General features: G+C 41.4%; 1 protein-coding gene across 2 annotated transcripts in view; it reads right to left on the bottom strand.

Moving 5' to 3' along the window:
• Nucleotides 1-248: 248 nt before the first annotated feature.
• DOCK4 (dedicator of cytokinesis 4) overlaps nucleotides 249-23,764 on the bottom strand; it is a 245,094-nt gene continuing 221,578 nt past the window's right edge. The window contains exons 39-53 of one of the 2 annotated variants that reach the window (XM_035128338.2): nucleotides 21,266-21,407; nucleotides 19,603-19,769; nucleotides 17,503-17,589; nucleotides 15,737-15,913; nucleotides 14,758-14,841; nucleotides 13,522-13,641; nucleotides 13,088-13,209; nucleotides 11,992-12,112; nucleotides 9,702-9,783; nucleotides 9,403-9,512; nucleotides 8,317-8,484; nucleotides 6,031-6,103; nucleotides 5,294-5,407; nucleotides 4,176-4,237; nucleotides 249-2,985 (exon numbers count right to left, since the gene is read on the bottom strand). In XM_035128338.2, the coding sequence (XP_034984229.2) occupies nucleotides 2,560-2,985; nucleotides 4,176-4,237; nucleotides 5,294-5,407; nucleotides 6,031-6,103; nucleotides 8,317-8,484; nucleotides 9,403-9,512; nucleotides 9,702-9,783; nucleotides 11,992-12,112; nucleotides 13,088-13,209; nucleotides 13,522-13,641; nucleotides 14,758-14,841; nucleotides 15,737-15,913; nucleotides 17,503-17,589; nucleotides 19,603-19,769; nucleotides 21,266-21,407 (2,055 nt within the window). In that variant the 3' untranslated portion in view covers nucleotides 249-2,559. The remainder of the gene's footprint in view (nucleotides 2,986-4,175; nucleotides 4,238-5,293; nucleotides 5,408-6,030; nucleotides 6,104-8,316; nucleotides 8,485-9,402; nucleotides 9,513-9,701; nucleotides 9,784-11,991; nucleotides 12,113-13,087; nucleotides 13,210-13,521; nucleotides 13,642-14,757; nucleotides 14,842-15,736; nucleotides 15,914-17,502; nucleotides 17,590-19,602; nucleotides 19,770-21,265; nucleotides 21,408-23,764) is intronic. The other variant, XM_035128339.2, reaches the window with a different exon arrangement.

Raw genomic sequence — 23,764 nt, 5'->3', positions numbered from 1 at the left:
GAAACTACATTAAAAGTTTTGCTGTCAAGCATACGTCAGTAATACGTGCACATGAGTAAAAATTTTGCTTACTGCCAAATATGTTTTAAAAACGGACTTGAGGAGCAAATAACACTGATTGAGACTATGCTGAAGGACCAGGCAACACACTGATTCAGCTCTATGTATAAGGTTGGAGAGGGATAAAAGTAGGTCTGTTATCCAGTTTGTGACACTTTATTTAAATTACAATACCTTTTCCTTTAAAAAAAACAACAGCATAAATATGTAAGCTAACAGCTTCAAAATTCTGGTTATGCGGACATGAAAATGTTATGATAAGCGAGAGCTAGTTCAAGAAATCTCAGGACTTCAAAATCAGCAACGTACAAAGCTAAAATTCATATGCTCCTTTTCCAGTTATAAACACTTTTGCTAAACATAGATTTTTCAACATATATTAATATATTTTTCTGACATTCAAAGTTGTAGAGTCAATATGGCAGAATTATTGTTAAAAGCACATATGTACAAATATTTTTCCCCGTGCCCCACCCTTACATAAAGTATTTGGCATAATTATAACAATCTTACTGCATACACAACTGTCTGGTTTTTTCTTTTTCACATAGTTGTACTCCTTATTAAAATTAACCAGTTATGTACAAAAATACTCGGACATTTATTATAGAAAACCTCTATAGCTACCATTAACAGCATATACCTGCTGAAGGTTTCGTTGAGGGAATATAAAAAGTGGTCACCATGTTGCAGAGTTAAGCTATCAACAAAGCAAACTGTTAAATCAACATACACACACACACACACTTCCCAACAAAACAGGGAGATAACTTTTGAACGGTATGACTGAAAAATACAGATCATACGTGTCGGTTGTCAAACAGATGTTGCAAATAGTACATAAATGGGATGGGGAGTGGAGAAGAGATAGAAAAATTGCTTATACAAGGTGATTTAATCTGTGGTCCTAGAACTGAGTACGAAATTTCGAACGGATCTACAGGAGCTTTCAAGTGAAATGCCACCTAGAACGTCATCCGCCAAGAGTAAGGGCACTTCAACACAGAATGTTCTGCAGGGACTTGGGCTGCGATCGGGAATGTCTATTTGCAGACAAGTGTTTCTATTTTACTCACTGAGGGGTCCGTTTTCCTTTTTTCAGACCACAGTTCCTCACCCTCCTGAGGCTCCCTCATGTTTTGGGAGTGGAATGTACAGCAACTGAACAGAAAGGAGGCCCAGCTCTTTCATTTGGGGAGATTGGAATGTGCCGTGCTTTTGGGGAGTGTAGACCTTGCACAAAGTGTCTCCACTCTGAGCAGCGTCCTTTGCTTGTCAGGACAGATTTCCAAAGGCAATTTTGCAAGTTGCACTTGGGTAGAGATACTGCGGTGATTTTAAATGGCACACCTTTGCAATGTACGGTGCAGTATGCAGTCTGGAGGCTTAAAGGCTGCCAAATGGGCAAGATGGTTGATTAGGAGAAAGAAAGAAAAAAGAAAAAAAATCACTATTAAAGCCTGAATCCTGATTTATAATTCTGATGTTTCACCCACAGTTAATGCCCGCTGCAATTATTTTTCAGGAACACTTTTTGTACCCAGTTGTTTTCCATTCTTTGCATTTACTAATTTTACAGTGCTGACAATGGCCATTTCAGATCACAATGAAAAGGACACAGTCATCTGAGATACTAGAACACCTCAAAGTTACTTCCCTCCTCTGAAAACACACAATTTTTAATGTGTAGGTGAAAATTCTACAACCAGCTGTCCATGGGAATTTTTTAACAGCAGCTAAATGGAATTATGAAGTAAATTGGAAAATGTAGGCCATGTTGACAGATCATTGCCAAAGTGCTGAAAATGTCATTTTTCAAAAAAGTATGAAAATGTATATACATACGCTTTATAAAATGTGGAAATGTGCGAAAAGAAAGTAAGTAACCCCAAACAAAGTGTTTTGTTTCATGAACTCAGCAACAACAATATCCTCATGATTTTGCAATGCAATTATAAGCACTTGACCCATAATCACTTTTGTTCATGTACATGTATTAATAAACAGGTTCAAAAATGGTAAGGGAACAGTCTCCAAAATGTTCACAAAAAGTAGAAATGAAACTATCTTGTTACAGGAACATGCCCTGGTTTTATATATTAAGTTTAAATCATATTATTCTGCATGCTCTAAGAAGTACAGGGAATTATGTTAAAGGAAGTTGTGGAGGGGAATTATAGTTTTGCTTAAAGTATTTTTTTTTGGGGGGGGGGAATTAGCTTCAGATTCAAACTGGTATGCATTCATGTCTGCTGTACCTAATATTAACGAAATCATTTCAATCCTCTTTCTTGCAATTATCTGACATTCTAGGTTAGTACTTTTCATCTGCCAAAAATATGCAACATAATATTAAGCAGTTAAAAAAAAGAAAAAAGAAAAAAGAAAACGACTGGAAAAGAATATTTGTGAAAAATATTAAAGTGCCTTTGTTAGATGTGTGTGTGTGTTTTTCCCACTTAAGTCATTACAAAAAAAAATGACCCTCTCTTTAAAAAGTTATAACTGAGACACTTTCCGCGGAAGAGGCCTGGGCCGAGGGACCTGTTCAGTTCTCTTGCTACTGTTTTCCAGATTGTTTGGTCGGACCAGCAGGGGTTTGGGTGGCAGAGCTGGCGGATCCGTGGGGATGGGGATGGAAAGACTGTGAGGTAGCGGGACAGGGCGCCTCAGTGTCCGCTCATAAACGCTGTAAGGTGGTGGAGTCTTGCTCTCTTTTCTCACGGGCTCTTCGGACATGTTGCAGTTAGAAATAGGTACTGGGTGCTCCATGACTTGAGTTTCAAAGCCGGATGTCTCAGACGTGCTACATCGACTGAGGGAGGAGATGCCACTGCTGTAACTTCCAGACAAGACTGGGGAGTTGGAAATGAGTCCCGAGGAATGGTAGTCCACAGGAGATGGAGTAAACGATTGTATTGAACCCTGGGTAAAAAGAAAAGGAATTAGTCCCCCCACCACTGCCACCCAAAAGAGAGAGAGGGTGGAGGAGGAGGAGGAGGAGGAGGAGGAGGAAAGTATTTCTCTGAAGAAAACATGCCAAATTATGGATAATTTTTCCTTCGCCACAAGGTCTGGGTTCCTTGTGATACGGCGCACTGAAATTCTGCAGCTACCAGAAACGCAGTGTAGTTTTCTCATTTTGCACCTTCAAAACCAGAAGCTGAAGAGAGCTATTGCTTATCACTACATGCGCATTCACTAGCAATACTATAAAAGCCTCTAGAATGAATGGTAGCACTGTGCCCTCTAATGCCAGAAATGAGTAGTTTCCTGACAAATCTCTAGACTGTAATGCTGAATCTGCTTCCCAGAATTTTCAGATCTCAGAAACAGGCAGTGGCAATACAAGATAGGAGAAGCAATTCTCTATAGCAATTACCACTGCATAAATCTTTCAAGAGAAGTAACCGTATTTGTAGGCATTGGGTATAAAATAAAAACACACAAGTTGTTCTATGTTCACTCCAGCTTATGGCCGCTGTCTTCTGAAAGCATAGGAGCAACTTGCTGCTACAGACACTGGTACTGTCTTTTTATTCATATCAATAAATAAACTATATGCTTATTTTATTTATTTATTGCCTCATAACCTAACCTCTCTAAGCTGTTTTAATAAAAAGGAAACACGAATGTGCTGGTTTCAAGGGCTAAGCTTTTATGATATGGTAAAGGGATCCCGACTGTTAAGTCCAGTCACGGACGACTCTGGAGTTGCGGCGCTGATCCAGGACATGTGGCCAGCATGACAAAGCTGCTTCTGGCGAACCAGAGCAGTGCACGGAAACGCCATTTACCTTCCCGCTGTGGCGGTTCCTATTTATCTACTTCCACTTTGATGTCCTTTCGAACTGGTAGGTTGGCAGGAGCAGGGACTGAGCAATAGGAGCTCACCCCGTCGCCAGGATTCAAACCGCCGACCTTCTGACCGGCAAGCCCTAGGCTCTGTGGTTTAGACTACAGCTCCACCCACATCCCACAGGTGCAGGGTATTCAAAACATTAAGATTCTAAAGGCAATATGCATGTCAGAATATGTGTTGAAGGTGAAAAGAAAAGCATCGTATTGTAAACAAGAAGAAACACAAAATAGTTCAAATTCCATTTAGCCACTACCTTCATTGGAGATCTTCCAGCAGGAGAAGGGGAAACTGAGGTTAGGTGTCGAGGTGATGCCGCTAAAAAAAGGGAGAATTTAACCGATTTGAGAATTCAGTTGTAATGAGAATAATAATGAAGCTTCAAATAGACATTATATCAAAGCTTACACACATGCATGGACACTAAGATAAAAATTTGGTGAATTATGACAGCGTTTGTGGGGGTGGTGTTTTTTACTTCCTTATTTTCCTCATTTTTTGCTATTTTTTCCCTTTCTATAGCAGCTTTTATCTTACTGACAGAATGATATAGTATGTATTTATTTATGCATAAGTGTTGCTTGATAATAACATTATGATGACCAGTCATAATAGTCCACATTCATCATTTACTTTCCTTTAAAAACAAACCTAGGCTTTGTCCTCAGACCCCCATGGAAGCAACTCCACAATGAAAGGATCTCGCCCCGCCCCCCGCCTCCATTACCATAAAAATCAGCAACCCACAGTTCTTGCTTTTCAGCTTTTCAGCTCCAGACAGAGCACTGATAGAACTTTTCAACCTAGAGACTTCTCTTATCTGCAAAAGCCCTCTAAGAAGGGAGGAAAACACTTCCTCTTATTTCCCCCTCTCCAGCTGCGCTGAGGACCATTGCTCTGGGACCCCTCAAAATATCTCTCTCCAGACTGGAGGCACCAGGCTATCTCCAATAGCAACACAACATAAGCAACACAATTGTGTGTGTGTGTGTGTGTGTGTGTGTGTGTGTGTGTGTGTGTGTGTGAACAAACAGGTAGTTGAAAAAGAGCAGGCAGCAGCAAGAAATATGGGACCCATTGCAAAACCAAAAAAACTATCCTGCAGGCCCTCTGGCAACATCCCTGTGCCCCGCTGCCTGTTTCCCACCTTCCTAGTCCCTTCCAGGTCCTTGAAAAATAACCTCTTCCCAGTCTGCTTGCCTTGTCCCTCTTCAAGCCATCTATTGCTCTCTTCTCATGGCGGGTCTCCTAGCCATGTGGCTCCTGGACCTACCCATCCCGGTTTCTCAGACGAAACCTGAGCTGAATTCAGCCTGTGGCAGACCATTCCCTTGCCTGGTACTAGAAAAGAACAGTTGTGATGTATCCACATACCAGTTTGCGTGGGGCGTGGGGGCACAGGAGGAGACATAAGCTTTGCACTCTCTGACATGTTCCTGGCTTCCTTCCCGCTGTCCAAGCTCCAGCTGCTGGGAGTGCTGTTTACAGCTGGATAAAGATGACAAAAATGAGCACTGGTATTCTAAGCTGTCAAAAGTTAAACTACATAGAAGCCAGTTTTTAAAAGATGGCTACAAATTCTTGATTAAAGACCCTAGAGTGAATTTACTTAACTAGTCTCTGTAGCCTCCAGGTTAAGGGTTATCCTTCAAGGACAGAGGTTTCGGCCTCTCTTCTGTCTGAATCTACTGAGGAAGCCATTGTTTCACATTTTATTTAGACTCACTATTTCGTCTTACTGAACACCACTGTGGTATTTAACAGCAATATACATATAGTACTGAATGCAAAATTGATTACAATTGTGTATATATCTATTAAGTAGTACCTGAATAAATCATACTTACTAAATCAATAAAAATCAATTCATTAGCTTATAATCATGACTAAGTTACAGTGAGTCCGTTACTTCAATGGGTCTCCTATGAATATGACTAAATGGGGTGCCACCCATTATATATCTTATATTATATTATAACACTACATTATATATTATTTCTGCTTAACAACTTTTGATTATTGTGCTTTGCTTTACTTTTTTCTTGTGAGAGCCACCACAGATATTTTATAGAAAGGTGAGATATGAACAGCAAAATAAATAAAATGCTTACCTTTCTCAGGACCAGACAAATTAGGATCACTTCGGGGCAAAGCACCATCTCCAATGTGATTGAACAAAATTCTCTAAAAAAATCACAACATTTTAATGACAGCGTTTTTATTAAACCTTTAGAAATCAATTTTCAGATATGTTTGCAAATATAAAATTAAATTTGGGGGAAATTATCTTAAATAAAAACCCAGACTAAAGCATGGTTGATATGGCTTGATATGGATTTTCTTTAATTATGAGTCCTAAGACGATAGCTATAGAAGTCAAAAAACAGAGGTAATTTAATTTAAATACCATGTAGAAAAACAAAGGTCAGTTCTTTATGTATTGAAAAACGAGGAATAATTAATCTGCAGAAAGCCTATGCATTGAACAGTTACAAAATAAGGCATTCCCGAGGCTTGCTTTTTAAAAACCAGTGGAAGCTAAAATGCTTCAGATAACATTCAAATTCAACTGCAGAAACTCTTGAGATCTTAAAAAATATGAAAAGAGCTTCCTTATTTTTTTTGGGGGGGGGGTCCTGCCTCTACTTAATAAAATATATATCTGATATAATCTGGGCAAATCCTATTCATACAACCACACTTGACTCATGTGTAATACACCATTTTTCTAACCACCCAATGATACTGGGATTTTCTTAAGGACAGTTAGTAAAGAATATATTATATAATAATTACTATATGTCATTAAGAACTTGTTAGCAAAAGTCAACTGGATGAATTTTACAATCTCCTTTGAAAATGATGGTTTAATAATAATGCAGATACAATCATCAGACAAACCATTTAGACCAAGTTTGGGAAGGCAACAAAACAGAGTTTCTTCTAGAATATAAAGTAGCATCATTTAGTCAATGGTACCTATAAAAAAAAATCCCAAGGCAGTTCCCACATCTCCCTCCAAGGGCAATTACTTATTATATATAGGAAGTGAGGCAAAGATGTACAAATGAAGTTTGAGTGAAGGTATGCACTTAAATTGAAGACTATAAAGTAGATTTAGATGTTTATATAGAAATAACATTAGTAGGTCCTGAAAGAGCTAGTGAAAAGGAAGAAAGCACCCATAAGGTCATTGGATGTGAATGCTAAACTACTAGTAATTTCCAATTTACATCGCAAGAGCTTAAATACTGGTTAAGCAAACGTGTCAAAATCAAGGTTAGCAAAGGCAACATTTGCAAGAACTTCAGATCTTTTCTGTAGGAGAGTATACAGGGACCAGCCAAGGAACCAAAGTCACTGATAAAGTAGTGGAAGCAAACTAATAAGACAAGAACTGCCAGATACCCAAGGCAAACAATACATTAATGAGAACAGGGAATTGTGGGGTACTTGCGAAGAAAGAAAAGGGGAAAAGGTGTGGCAACTACAATGAAGCTAGAGCAGACATTAAGAGGATGTAAAGCTTTATCACTAGAAACATCGACATGCAGACACGTCAATTAGAAGATGGAGAATAAGCATGACAGGTTGTGACAGCGCAGCCAACAGCCACATTCTCAGAACAGGAAACGATCAGACCGCCCAAATGTGACGGTAACTCGGTCTAACAGGCCAGCTTGTGAATTTGTTAAAAATGGGGAAATCTGAGTGGCGGTGGTAAAATATGGAAATAGTTTGACTAAAGCCCATGTTGTACCACCATTGTGTCCCATATTTACTAAATTCACCCCTTACAAAAACGAGGCACGTCGTTACCAAATAATGATCTTGTCCTGGTGTTGTGACATAGGAAAGTACAGAAAAAGGCAAGCAGCATGGAAAGGAACCATACAAATGGGCAGATTCCTGATCAGCCACCCTAAACATGAAGAAAGCTAGAATGAAAGACCTGTCGTCCAAGTCTGGCCACCGCTTTCAAGTGCCCTTAGTGAGGTTTCTATGGTCTGAAATGAATTACTGAAACTTCCAGGTCTGTTTTTATTCCCCTGAGGCAAATGACCACCTGGATCTCAATATCCAGTGCTTTCTCTTATGTGGGTAGGTATTATGTGGGTAGTATTTCTGAATGTGAGGCTACAGGGGAACTGCTATTGCCTCCAATAATGACTTGGTGAACTGTGACAAAGCAGTATGCCATTTCTCCCACCCCATATCCAACTCTCTAGTGATAGCCCAGAGTTCCCTGCTATGGTGATGTTCTATAGCACAGGGCCACCACAAGAAAATATCCTTCTCCTCTTTGATTTAGTTTAAAGAGGTGACAGAGAAAAGGAACTGCTTGAGTCGTTCTCCATAATGTTTGCATGAGAAATAGGTATTTTTTTTCTACTTACCCTGTCGGGGGCTACTGAGGTTGTTGACAGATTGTGAGACTTCCCTGTCAGGTAAGCCTCTGGGTGAGCAGATACTGGGCCTATGTGCTCCTCAGGCTCCTTTGGTGAATCTCGGATGCAGCGCGGAATAGAGGCCTCATTCCACTTGGCAAAGCAAGGGTTTGCAGGCTGGGAGCAAAAATGGTACAGTTCTTTCTTTGTGGCATGTACCAAAAGCCACTTTAACATAAGAACATTCCTCCGGGGGCCCATTTCCTGCCCTGGCTGCTCCAGCGGATGATAGAAAAGTTTAGGCTGATTCAAAAATAATGTTTGCTGTCGCTGAGCAAATGTCAGCTACAATGGCAACCAGCAAGTCATAACAAGACTAGAGGAGATCACGTTATAGAATGGCAGAGGAACTATTAAGCAAGAGCTTCCTATCGGAGAAAATGAATTACAAAGACCCAAGGGACATTCGTTTCTGAAGATCCTTTGAAATGGCAATAATGTTCTACCAACAGAGCAGAAACTCCACAAATCACAGGGAACCTGCTCCAAGGTTCCTCCAAGTCTCAGCATGAGAACTACATTGTTAATAGCATGGTGTGGGGATGGAATGGTCTACAGAAGTTTCAAGAAATATGCCAAGGGTAAATGTGATCGTTAAAAAGAATGGCTGTCAATTTTAAATAGCATCATGTAAATGGAAAATGGTAGGTACTTTGACCTCATGTTACAAGAACTTCGTATGAAAAGGAGTCTGCCCTGCTTCAAATAATAAAACAGTGACACTAAAGGAGAAAGCAAAAACAAAAATCATGGGCTTTCTTCATTCACAACACTTCTCTGCTATTCTTCAAGAAACTGCCATAATGGATCAAGCTAAGAAATTTAGGAGCTGAATTATTACTTACCCTAAAAGTAAACATCTAAGCATTATCATCTGATGAGGAAGATCAACAATGCTCAAAAGATCTACTGTATCTTTTACATGCACAAAAAGTAACCTGTTTGAATTCGGTAGGTAGGTCAATACCATTTCTGCCCCGCAGAATCCCACTTGAGAGAGGGCTGCCCTGTCAAGTCATCCTTAGCAATGCCTACCTGTGAAGACTCAGCAGGATTTGGGTAAATGGCACTACAAGGCCTCTCCCTTGGAGACAAACAAGAATTTTCTCTGGAATGTTTAAGCTTGTCAGACAACAGAGGCGAGCCTGGAACAAAAGAAAAACCTGCAGAATCAGTACAGTTCTCCTGACCTTCAGTTTGGACAGAGACTCTACAGTGGCTTGCCTCGCACTGCAGAACTGCAAAATGGTGTGATCGAGAAATGGGTTGCATTAAAATCATTTAGTAGTGCACAGAAAGCTTCTGGAAGGAACTTTAGGAAATGAAGCACTAACCTCTGGCACTGGATGGAGCAGAGCTGGTCACATTAGGTGAAGCTGAATGAGTGGAACTCAGGCTTGAGGTAGATGGACTTGGCTGGAAATACAAGAGCCACAAAATCTCAATGTCCTCATGTGACATGATGATAAACAGGTGAACAACAACATGCTCTGATTCATGGTATGGTAGACCAGTGTTTCTCAACCAGTGTGCCTCCAGATGTTTTGGGACTACAACTCCCATCATCCCTAGCTAGCAAGACCAGTGGTCAGGAATGATGGGAGTTGTAGTCCCAAAACATCTGGAGGCACACTGGTTGAGAAACACTGTGGTAGACTATGGAGAGGCTCAACATACAGGATCCAAGGCTTGACTTATTTAACAAAAGATAAATTGGAGCAAATATATGATTGGGTGTGCAATTCTGCGCATGTTTACTGAGAAGATTTCAAAGGGATGTACCCAAATGTACGTGGTTGCAGCTGAAATTCACTTCTCACCCCAAAACCGTAACCTCATCTTTTTGCTCCGTTTATTGCCTTTACAAACCATACAGTAAACCTAGTAACTTTGTGTGTCAGGATTAACAGTGGGCCTTTTTTGTGTGATAGGAAGGAACATGGAAAGGCAGCAAACAATCAGAAACATTAACAAATGTACTCAACCTTTAAAGAATATTTTATTTACAGAAAAAAATATTCTCATCTTGCACTTGCTACCCTAAATAAAACTAGCAAATTGGGCCACAATAAAATACTAAAAATGTGTTTTTGAATGTTATGCATAGAAAATTATTTCTGGTTGCTAAACTGATGACCCTCGGGGTCCTTTCCAACTCTATGATCCCTTTGTTTTGTTATGTCCATCCCACTTCTCCAAGGGGTACAGCCCTTACCCGGGTTTAGTTTACTTTGGAAGGAGTTCACTGGAGACTCGTGGCCTAGTTAAAAATTTGAATTTATTTACCAAATACTGTACACAGGTTGAGTACAAGTGATGCACAGCTTCAACACTCAAACACCCGAAGGTTCACTACTTCCACATCAGATATCCAGAAAAATGCAGCTGGCACACCAAAATGCTACTAGGTTACAGGGTCCATAAACTAGGGGTGTGCAAAAGTTGTGTATGGACTCTGAATCATGAACTGAAACGGGGTTACTTCAGACAGATTTGAGGATTGCCCAAGTGAGGGAGAGATCCCTGAACCAAAGTGGGGACCTCTGAAGCACTTTGGAGAGTCAGATTTATTTATTTATTTAAAAAAAATGGTGGACAGCATGCCTCTAAAAACTGAAATGTCTCTCCCTATATTTACCATACAAGAAAAACGCCAGGGTGGAGAGAGGGAAACCTCTTTTGTGACTGATCTATTTTGAAGGAATCGTTAGCCAAGGTTCTCAAATCACTGTGTTTTGGGAAGGGATGTTGAAGTAATGGATCTTGTATGTGGCAGCTTTGCATGTATCTTAATACATTTATCTGTATCAAGAACTAATGGCTTAAAAAAACAGATCCTGTTGAAATACATCACTAGACTATCCTGAGCTCTCAACACTCCTTTGTCTGCTCCAAGACACTGTCCAGGTATTGCCTCAGCATAATCACAGAAGTCTGATAGGAAACCTGTAAGAATATCTCCTCTTAAAAGTGGAATATGAGGGTAAATAATCTACAAAGAGACCTGGCGCTCTGTGTGACAATATTTTAAACGGCTGTGCAGTTTGTTGTCATGGAGCAGCATGGCTTATCACCCACTCACCCCATCCCCAATGGAGAGAGTACAGTAAGACAAAACCTTGATGCTAATATATTTAAGATCCTCTTCTTGAATATGGAGTCTGCCTGACAAAGGGCAGTTGGAGACTGAACCTTGTGGGCTTCACCATTAAGTGAAGAACAGCTTTTCTCTGGAGATTTGCCAAAGGCAGAGCTAGAGCTTTCCCTCCCAGCACTTACTGAATGATTAGTCTTTGTTTGTCAGGATTATAAAATAAAAAGGGTATTTTAAATAAATAAATAATATTGGAATGGGGATTGATCGTTTCAAGTTTTATTTCTAATCCTGAGCTGATCAAATTGGATGTGTTAGAAGTACAAATAAAAATAATGAAATAAATCTTGCAGCATCCTCAGCTGAAGATGCTGCAAGATTTATTTCATTTTTTTTATTTGTACTTCTAACACATCCAATTTGTTTCCCTCCGTACCGCTTCAAAATAGTACCCCCAACCTCCCCAAACTAGAAAGGTCCTCAGAAAGATATAAACTGATCCAGTTTTAGATGAAGGGAGCATTTTGTACCTGCATGTTGAAAACTTCATCGGAGCTTTCAGACTGTCCAGTTATATTGCTGACCTCTGCAGAGGCTTGAGAGGACAATGATGAGGAAGAGTATCTGTTGACCGCTGGGTAACTTAAGGGGCTGTTACAAAGAAGAAAACAAGTTTTCATCCACTCTGATCCTTTATCAGTTTGTCATATAGTGTACACACACACACACACACACACACACACACACACACACACACACACACACACACACCATACAACTAAGCCATCTTACCTCCCCCCAAAAAATCCTGGAAACTGTAGTTTGTTAAAGGTGCTAGGAATTGCAGCTCTGTGAGGGGTGAACTGCAACTCGCATGATTCTTTGAGGGAAGCCATGTGCTTTAAATGTACGGTGTGTACTCGGCCAATGTGTCAGCACTCAAGACTGCTTTTCCGCATGTCAGTATTAGATTTTAATGTGGATTCACATATTCTTTAGGGTGGTTTTTAAAAAACACAAAACCACAAAAAACCCACAACTGACCATGAGAATGTTGTGGGGCAATAACAGCAGCTCACCCTATAGCAGAGAAAGGAGGGAACCTACAGGCCTCCAGGTGTTGTTGGACTACAGTTCCCATAATCTCTAGCCACTGGCAATCCTGGCTGGGCCTGAGCCTGGTGGACTCCAAGAGGACCTGAGAAGCCTTCAGGTTCCCCATCCGTATCGTAGAGCAGGGTTTCCCAAACTTGGGTCTCCAGCTGTTTTTAGACTACAACTGCCATCACCCCTGACCACTGGTCCTGCCAGCTAAGGATAATGAGGGTTGTAGTCCAAAAACAGCCAGAAACCCTGTCCTAGAGTGTTGCAAAACTGTAAGACTAATGGGATTATCCAATTTGTGCCCTAAAACAGTTTCTCCCTTACTTCAAGCATTCTGCCCTCCATCACAAATGCCTGCCCAACTTTATTTTTATGAATACCTTTAAATGAAGGAATCACTATAACCTCCCTTGGCAGCTGGTGTTATTATTTTTTTATCTATTTCAGGATTGTCCAACTTTTGTGAGAATTGGTCCCCTTGTACAAATATTGGAAACACGGAACTTCACTTTTTCCACGTACCTGCGTCTGGGAATCACTCTGGCACCCTCTGGACTCATAGAAACAGGGATTGAATTTCTAGAGATGCGGGGGCTTCCGTTCGGAAAGTGAATTGGACTGGCCTGGATGCATGCAGCAAATTCCTAAGTATACATTTAAATTTAAAATATTAGGGACCAGGAGAAATTTTTTTTAAAAGAGTATACTTTGCTGTTTTGAAGACAACTTTTATATATGGCAAGTATCTTGTAAAAAAGAATTAATACTATGAACTAAGGAAACTAGAATTTTCTTTTTTAATGCCCTCCCACAATATGCATTTTCCCTTGTAACAGGAAGATATAAATTACGGTGATGCAATATAATCCTACAACCAGAAGATGTCACTGTCTGTTGCTTAATAAATATACTGACTATGTACAACCTAAGGGCCTTTCATCATGAATCACACATACCTGTATTCCCAAACTTGATTTCATCACAAAGAACTGATCCACTAGTTTTTTATGTAAAGGTCTCATATCTTGAGGGACAAACTTCTCATGCACAGCTAAGCCAAATTCCAGAATCTGGGCCTTCACACAACAAAGGAAGAATGATTATTATTTGTCTTCATACGTTTCTTTGCTATGACAGCAATTTCAAACCATGTAACTCCAAAATTGCTACTATGAACAATTAGCTAACATTCAGGCAACTATGAAGCTGAGGAAGTTCAGATGCCATGATATTATTTATGGCGACTTGAGTGAACCACAGTGAGCTCTCCCTCCTCATTTCTCCATCCTTATAGCTATGAAGAAATTGGAAGCTTCCGCTTCCATTTTTTAAATGAAGCATAGTTTGATTAACCACCATAAACGATGACTAATTTTAACTATGGTATGTTGAAACAAGTCAGCTTCATAACCCATTGCTGGATTCAGATAAAATCCCAAAGTGTACTTAATCAAAAAGAGAAGCAAAAACTCCTGTTTCCTTCTCATGACTACACTGGAGAAAGTCACTGTGACTTGCTCCCATCACAATAAACTATGGCTTATGCCCAAACCAGCTCGCTGTTGGATATGGAAGAACATAGTTCTGCATGCATAGATCTTTGCCACTACGCAGAGAGCAATCCTTGTGGGATCCTGGAGCCTGCTGTAAGCATACGGCATACATTTCAAAAGCTATTCCAAGAAATTAAATCCCGCTGGAAATATGGACATTTAAAGGGCAGTGAACTGCAAAAGACATAGCTGCTAGACTGCATAATTCATCTCCAGTTTTAAGGAGACTAAGAATTAATACCGCAAAGTAATCTTAAGATATTTTTTTAAAACCACCCTTGTTTCTGATCCCCTTCATTCCCTGCTTTAAGCCAGATGGAATCCTTCCTACAGTACATTTCAAGCAGCATATTATTAAAAAATATGCAGACAGTCATGTGGCAAAGTTCTGCCTGTCACCCACTCTTCAGTTTAGGCTGCTCTGCCGAAAACAAGAGAAATAGCAGTTTTAAAAGATCAGAGGGATGATGTTAACAACACTTAGCTTGCTCACTCGCCCTTAGCATTGCCATCTGAACATCAGTTCTACAAATCCCAGAGCCCTCTGAAAAGCAGAATGTTGCCTTGTTGTGCTTTTTCCTGGGTGCATGTCAATTTCAACAGACAGCACATGGCTTGCTTGGGTGGGTTCCCCTTTACCTGCTCAAGCATAAGTTCCCTCAAGCATGCGATCTTCTCTCCATCCTCTGGGTGGTTCAAGATATATTCCTTCACAAAGAATGCCTGAGAAAAATACAATTGTAGCACAGGGTCTACATGTTAGTTCAAAGTACATTGTGTTTACAAGAGTTTCCATCCAAACCCAGTCCTCCTGACAGCAGCCTGCCATCTCCTTAAACTGCATTTTGGCTCAAAAGAGCAACACCAGTTCACGGTCAGTTCATTTCCACGGTAATACATGTTTGCAAGGTATTATTGTTACCGTGTTGTGACTCACTCGTTTTTACATCTAACGGTGCATGAGCAGCTGCCTGTCACCTTAAACCAAGGTTCTCTGATGAACACTGCCTTAATAAAATGTGTCAGTTTCCATTCCGTGTTAATCAGCACGTCTGCAAAACCAAGGAAAGGTCCTGCAGCCCTTTAAAATTGAACACATTTATTATGGCACAAGGTTTTGTGGTTTTAATAAATTGCTGGTAACTGTCATATGGGTTGCATCCAACTGAGTTTTACTTAGAGTAGGCACATTGAAATTAATGGTCCTGATGTATCTATTTATTTCAATGGGACTTCTCTGAGTATGACTGTTTACCTAAATCAGGCTTCCCCAAACTGCGGCCCTCCAGATGTTTTGGTCTAAAACTCCCATGATCCCTAGCTAACAGGACCAGTGGTCAGGGATGATGGGAATTGTAGTCTGGAGGGCCGAAGTTTGGGGATGTCTGACCTAGATACAGTCCCCAAGTACTGGGATTGTATCTGGGAAGAAGGGCTGGATAAAAAGGTGATAAATGCTATCTCAGCCTAAAGAGTCAATCAGATTTCTAAACAGTCTCAATTAGTGTGACAGATAGGATTAAGTTAAATATTATTATATAGCTAAGTAAGGTGGAGCAGAGGGGCTTTAAATAAGAATGCACCTTAACCCCCAGCACTTTAGGTAAGAATGACATACCTCTTGGTACCTGGTGACTCCACCATTCACCGCTGCATCAATGACCCCATTCAAACACATTGTGAGGGGGTTGATGTTCTGCATCTGTCGAGTCTGACACTGACTGATCAGTGTCCTCAGTTGTTGGTTTTTATTTTCCAACACTTCAATAGCATTCTCCAGGGGGCTCATTTCCACCTGAAAACCATCAACAGCAATGCATCTGCTTATTTGACACGGACTTAGCAGCTCCTTTGCAACTGCCAACAGCTTTGACAACCTCATCTCTGATGCTGTAGGCAAGAGCAAGATGTACTATTCTGGCTGAAGAGAAATTAAGCACCACCCCACTTCCAAGTGATGTTCTGGAAAGCTTGAGGATATGTAGAGTGTCGGGTGGAAACTGTGACCAAACTTACAAGAGGTGTTAAAGCTACTATATAGTGTTATTTATTTAGCCCTGCACCTCAACTAAAAGCGGCATGGAAGGGATGTCATAACTATACATGCCATGTCTTTGTCATAGTGGTTTAGAACTAAATCTTTATATGCAATGACTATAGCTATAAGATTTCTATATTTACATTTATGTTAAATGCACTTGGTTAATTTTTATTCACATTCAGAAATGATTATATAACAATCTCTTTATTTCTCCCTCTCTCTGTCTTTTTCATGGGATGAGCTTCTATCCAGTTTTAGCAGTTCCCAGGATATGGTCCCAGAGCATTGTGTACCCAAGGCAGATATGACCACTATTTTGCTGAAATTAAGCAGATCTGGTCAGTGCTTAGATGGGAATGACATTTATGTCATCTTGGGTTTGATAGCTGAAGAGGAGTGGAATATAAATGGAAGAAAAGAAATAATTTCTGTACTGAGTTCGTTCACTCCACACACACCGCATACCATACCATTTCATTTGCTATTTGCTATTATCTAACTAATTTAATTTACAACAGTGCCAGAGGGGAGTGGTCAACTAGATAGGAGGGATAATTTTATTTGGCCAGCAAATAAACCAATATAATTTGTACTGAGTGGACTAATACACACACTGGAAAGTAATGTACTTTTCTGTGTAGAAGACTTTTTTTCTTTAAAAATTCTGCTAAAAAGTGGAGGTCATCTTATACATGGATAGTGCATAGGGTGGACATTTGATTGGTTGCTGCCATGGCTGTCAGCAGCTATTGGGCGTGGTATTGGATGCTGCATCAAGGGCTGGTGTTGATTGGCTGATGTTGCGGCAATTGGGTGGGCGTTTTCAGTTTCTGCCGGCAAGGGGACAGAGAAGCGGATTTAGCACCGCGTGCAGGTGAGCGATTTTTTTGGGGGGAACCCCCAAAAAAGCTCAACAACCCTGTGCAATCTCCCCCCAAAAAGCTCAACAACTCTGAGGCTTCCCTCCCCCCATTTTCTTAAATTTGAGTCCCCAAAAATAGGGGGCGTCTTATACACAGAAAAATATGGTACTTGTTCTTCAGATTTTCCTCTTTGAATGTTTGTCACATAATTATTTGCTCACAGATGTGCCTAACGCACATTTTCCTTTAGATAAAATGCATTTGCATTGATATAAAATACGCATCTAAATACTTATCCTGTGAGGAATACCGATGAAAGTAACTTATTTTTGAAATAATAAATAAATCACATACGAATATAGAAACCGGACAGAAGTAACACATACAAAAGGAGGGGCTACAGACTGATACATCTATCACTATGGTCAGTACCCAAAATGACTTAAGAGCGTGGCGAGGGCAAATTCAATCCATACTCACTACTTCACGTTTCTCCACTTCAAACCAACGTGAAATCCCAGGCAAGCTCTGCACCAAGATCAGTGTGGTTCTCTCCACCCACAAACTCTGAAACAAAGGAACGTTAATTACACAGCAGCCCAAATTCCTTACCCGCTTTCTGGAGTGGATGCGGGTGGAGCACAGGTGCTACTCTACCCAGCCTGGAGCGAAATCTGCTGGTCTCTGCTGCCATCCACAAGCGGCACTCCAAAGTGGCGGCCCAAGTTTTGGGCAAAAGACACCACGGATGGTTCCCCTTCCAGAAACAGCCAGCAGAACCCCCCCACCTCCCACCCCACCCCCAAAATGGGTTGGGGAAGTACAGAGAGGGGCCAGCACAGGATCTGCTGGATCTTGATCTGCTACCACAGCACATGATGGCAGTGGGCCGGATTCAGACCTCTCTATTGCACCCAGCCTGGGAGGTGGCGTAGCATTTTCCCCTTGGCCCTTCCTTTCTACCTGTGCAGCATGAATAGCAAAGGCTGCGGGTAAATCAGTGGCTCCATTAAATTCTGTCACCGCTAGCCAGGGGATTGGGTTTTTCTCTTATTAATCAGACTGCTTCCATTAGCAGCATTAATCCCATTCAGGGGTGGGTCTCCTTTTACTGAATTTGTTGCCACTTCACAGCATATTAGTTTCCCATCCACAGGTCAGCCGACATACGTAGAGAAACGAACACCCTCTACAATTTAGGTCCAACCATAAGACAAACGGAAGAATGTGCATGGCTCTTTTCAAGTTTATCTAGGCAAATATGGTGACAGGAGCTATGCTGAGACATGGTATTGGAAAGGGGTATAAAACAAGGCTCTTGCTTCTTATACTAAGAGGAGGAGAATGTGAAGAGCATTGAACTAGAGCCTGGGAAAACAGGGGTTAAATCCCCTCTCAGCCATGGAAATTGGTCAGGAGTCAAAATCCTCATTTGGCCATGAAGCTGACTGGGGGAATCTTAGGCCAGTCACCAGTTCTCAGCCTAACCTTCCTCATAGGATTGACATGGAGATGAAGTGGGCAGCCATATACACCACCTCAAGCTCCTTGGAGTAAAGTTAGAATATAAATGCAAAAATAAATTGATAATAGTTCCACCACACACACACACCCCAGAAATGTGTAGGGAGAGAAAATATTCAGCCAATGTTATCTGGCCTGCATTTATTTATTTCATAAAATTTTTGTTTAGCTGTAAACAGTAAACAAAAAAGAACCCTCAAAGCAGTTTATAGAAAGTTATTCTTGGCTTCACATCAGTAGTGGATGCAAACCAATAAATATAATGGGAAGCTTATCTTTATGAGTGAAAAATCTCACACTAGATAGGATTCAGGAGGGGAAATTAGTTCTGTACACCAAGGAGGCTTTGAATTTGAACACATACACACACACATAGAGGGCATTTCAAAAGGCAATTCTGGGTTTTTTAAAAGCCACATGCAAGATGTCCATAAACACTAACTTCAAAAAAGCCTACAACTATAAATTCTCCTTTCATCCACAATCAACCTGTGAGTCACCCTCGTCCCGTCCCCCCCACTGCTTCTCTCCTAATCGCCAAGCCATCCTGCCAAAGGGAACATCAAATTTCAGGGAAAATTGGATAATAATAACAACCAGAAATCCACAGACCAAAATGAAAAGAAAGAAAAAGAGGAAAGAGCAGGAGGAGGAAATAAACCGAATGGAACCCCAGCCAGACAAAGATGAAATCAATGGTTGTACATTTTCCAATAAACTAACAGTTTTGATAAACTTGAAATACAAGGAATCCCTGCCAAATATTTTGAAACTTTTTCCAGAGTTTCTAAATAGGCTATTCTCTCTTTTGCAGCTATGTCAATTAGACATAAATCTCCAAACCTAACTGCCTTCCAGAACAGCAGGATTAATTATCTGGTGACAATTGCTGCATAATACAAACCAATCTTTCTGATATTTGTTTAGCCTCATATCTGTCGTATGTACTGTGGAAGTACGTGGGCAATTAAATGTCATATGAATTGGGGCCAACTCCTCATTCCAGAAAGGTGCATAAAATGCATAAAATCAATCAGAACTGGGGAAACATCATACCTTGAATTCATTGTCCTTGTCTTTGGTCCCTTTGTGGAACGGCCTATCATATCGGAATCGCCAGATGTGATTCACTTTATAAAAACTTTTGATGTTATCTGGAATGCCTTCTCTTTGCAGCACTTCCTGGCTTTCTGGAATTGGTGTCACGGCATAGATTTGCAGGTCTATGTGTAAGGTGTTAAGGTCAAAGCCAACTTTCCAACCAGCAAAGCTAAACAGATGACCCTTTTCACTAGAAGGAAGGACTCTATTGTACAAATGAAGGTCCGTACAAATGATACGTGTTTGCCATTTGAAAACAAAATATAAACATTGAGCCCTTATTATGATATCAGAAGCTTCCACCACAAGCCCTCACCCACTTTCCAGCCTCTTTTCAGTCCAAAATTTGCCTAATGACAGTGGTGAATGCTCACAACAGAAACGTTTGCAATGAGCCCTAGTGTTTTGTGGTCACCAGGAAGCACAGGAAATATAGTTCCCATGGTTTTTGTTTAAAACCCCAACCAGATTCATGAAATGGGTAATGATATCTGTGGAATCAAGTGTGACTTCCTGTTAATAAAGAATTAAAGGAATCCCATGATTCTTTGCAGTCTAGTGCACAAGCAACATAATAAAATAACAGATATTCATAGCTGTGAGTATTCTAGCTTAGTTAGGGTCCACAAACAGTGGCACCATGGATTTTTAAATATAACACCACAACTGGGACAACAAAATGGTGCCATGTGGAGTACTTCTATCCAGCGTCTTAGTCAACCTGCCACAGCTTCTTTCAGGATATGCTATTACGGTAAATTCCCCTTCCCCAAAATATAATTGTCAGGGGGACTCCCTACAGGGAGCCTCCCCCCGTCATCCTGACCAGCACTTCGCCCAGCAAGAGCGGTAGCAGCGGGTCAGGTGGGGGGAATGAGGAGTGGAGCGGAATGGAGGAGGAAAGGCTCAGCGAGGTATCAGAGCCCCTGCACTGCCCTAGCCAACAAGTGAAAGAAGGAGCACAGCCGCTTCCAGCGCCCGAACTGAGGCACGCACCCAAACGCAGGTTTAGAGGGCGGCGTTTCGAGGTGCCCAAGCTATTATGCTGGCCCAGGAGCAGAAGGGCGCCATTGCAGGATTCTGCGAGTAACTAAGAGGTCATGTTTTCTGTTATCTCTGCACTGTAAATAGTATGCACAATAAAACCCTTAAAGACAGAGCGGACTGGAGCGTCTTTACTTGGGAGTAGCCGCGACAATAATTATGCAGCCACTGAGCATGTTTAGTCCCATCGGGCCATGGGAGGGCTGCCCCCTTAGTTTTGCTCTCCTAAATACCTCTCTCTCATTTCTCTGTCTTGCTCTGTCTTGGCAACATGGTCATCATAACTAAAAGAAAAATGTTCATTTCAGCTTCACCAGTGCTAACAGTGGTTTTCCTTTGATTACACCCATGGGGGCGGGGAGCATGCATGCTAATAATGAACTTAGCTGATCTTACTACTAGTATATGTTATTTCATTGTTTCCATACTTTTGTCAGAAAAAGAAGAAAAAGACACCCTTTGCACTGGCACGGCTGAAGTGGGCTTTTGGAGGAATTTCATTCATTTCAATCATGCTACAGGTGAAACTGTGTGCATTAAGGCAGGCATACTGTACTGTCGACCGAGTGGATACACTGTGCTTCTGCTTGAAAGATGGTTTCATCGGGCTGATTGGCATGTTGCATAGCAATGGCATGTGGGAACTCGTTCAGCATCCGCTGTTGAAAAGCCTCCAAACGCTCATAGTCATGCCCTCGGCAAACAAATTCTTTGTTCTGGGAGGAATAAAAGCAAAGTGAGTTACATGAAAACAGCAACAACAAAAAAGAGGCTACCATTAGCCAGTAAGATACAGTAATTCACAAAGGTGTTTTCTTCCCCCACACTCCAAATTAGAAATAAAAAACACTGGAAGCCTTTTCACTGTGTCATAGTCAAGAAGCTTTGTAATTCCCATTCTTCCATTCCGTTTTTGTCAGGCTGTGTATAGTTTTAGTGATTACATGTAATCACACCTTTTGTACAATGTGATATTCTTCGTGATCATTGCATAACAGAACAGTTCTTAAAAATAAAGATGATTTTAAGAAGAGAGTGATCTTATTTCCAAACACATAATTTGGAAAAGGAAGCATTAGAACCGGCAACAATCTATAAAGATGAAAATATCCAGCGGTGCTGTAGAACTGGGGAAGGGATGTAACTCACTGGAAGAGCATCTGTTTTGCATGCAGAACGTCCCAGGATTCAACCCCCAGCATCTCCAGGTAGGGCAGGGCATGTTCCATGTCTGAAATCCTGGACAGCTGCTTCCAGTCAGTATAGTCAATTCTGACCAATGGGCTGACTCGGTATACGGCAGCTCCATATATTCCTAAAGGGACTATTGCTCTTTGAATGATCTCAGTGCATTTGCAGCTTATTTCTCAAGAGAAAATCTCAAGATTTTCAAACTCCTCCCAAGCCTAACTTGCTTTTCCTCTTTTCAATTGTTTTCCATCTCTTTACCATCAAAATGAAGCAAAACAAAGAAACTCTGTTTTGTAGGTATTGCAAACCCCTGGAGAAAGAGCCGTAGGAATGCATCTGGGTTAGCTTCAAGACTAAAAATAACCTCTTAGAGCACTATGGATATTTTATCTAGTTTTCACTGTAGATTGCTGTTCATGTTTCTAACTATAAAGGCAAGCCAGACCAGCCGTATATCCCTTATGGGAAATGTATTTTATTTTTCTTTATCATGGCCTTTACTCAAAGTGCAAAAGAAGCCCCTAACAAACTGCACAAAGTAAACAACAACAACAGCAATTATTTATTTTTACTCCGCCCATGTGACTGGGTTGCACCAGCCATTCTGGGCGGCTTCCAACATAATACGGTACTAAAATACAATAATCTATCAAACATTAAAAGCTTCCCTAAACAGGGCTGCCTTCAGATGTCTTCTAAAAGTCTGGTAGTTGTTTTTCTTTTTGACATCTGGTGGGAGGGCGTTCTACAGGGCGGGTGACACTACCGAGAAGGCCCTCTGCCTGGTTCCCTGTAAGTTGGCTTCTCACAGCAAGGGAACCACCAGAGGGCCCTTGGTACTGGACCTCAGTGTCCGGGCAGAACAATGGGGGTGGAGACGCTCCTTCAGGTATACTGGACCAAGGCCATTTAGGGCTTTAAAGGTCAGCACCAACACTTTGAATTGTGCTCGGAAATGTACTGGGAGCCAATGTAGGTCTTTCAAGACCAGTGTTATGTGGTCTCGGCAGCCGCTCCCAGTCAGCAGTCTAGCTGCCGCATTCTGGATTAGTTGCAGTTTCCGGGTCACCTTCAAAGGTAGCCCCACATTGCAGTAGTCCAAGCAAGAGATAACTAGAGCATGCACCACTCTGGTGAGACAGTCTGCGGGCAGGTAGCGTCTCAGCCTGCATACCAGATGGAGCTGATAAACAGCTGCCCTGGACACAGAATTGACCTGCACCTCCATGGACAGCTGTGAGTCCAAAATGACTCCCAGGCTGTGCACCTGGTCCTTCAGGGATACCCCATTCAGGACCAGGGAGTCCTCCACACCTGTCCATCTCCTGTCCCCCACAAACAGTACTTCTGTCTTGTCAGGATTCAACCTCAATCTGTTAGCCGCCATCCATCCTCCAACCACCTCCGACACTCACACAGGACCTTCACCGCCTTCACTGGTTCTGATTTGAAAGAGAGGTAGAGCTGGGTATTATCCACATATATAAAAACCTAATAAGACACGAAGCATTAAAAAGCTTCCCTATACCAGGCTGCCTTCAGATGTCTTCTAAAGTTACTCTAAAGTTCTAAAGTTTATAGTGTAGCCTTATTAGCTGATAAGGGTCCTTAAGTTGCGCCCAGGCAGGGACAGAGACAGTCAACAAGACACCGAGGGTTGAATCCAGAGAAAGAAGTTAATTCTTAAATTTAAGAGACCCTTGGTGATCAGCTCACAACAAGAGTAAAGAAACACAAATTTGCAAAGCTTCTTATACACTTCTTGGGCTCCTTTCCCCCTCCTCTGTAAATGTGCGCACACAAGGGGGTCACAAGTACATATAAGGAAGATCCGTGTCCGGTCCTGTGCCGGTAGCATCCTCACCCGGCCTCGAGTGGGGGC

This window comes from Zootoca vivipara, chromosome 10 (assembly GCF_963506605.1).
Source record: "Zootoca vivipara chromosome 10, rZooViv1.1, whole genome shotgun sequence".
NCBI classification, from domain to species: domain Eukaryota; kingdom Metazoa; phylum Chordata; class Lepidosauria; order Squamata; family Lacertidae; genus Zootoca; species Zootoca vivipara.
Note: the sequence above shows the minus strand (reverse complement) of the source record. Positions and strands in the feature narration are given on the sequence as shown.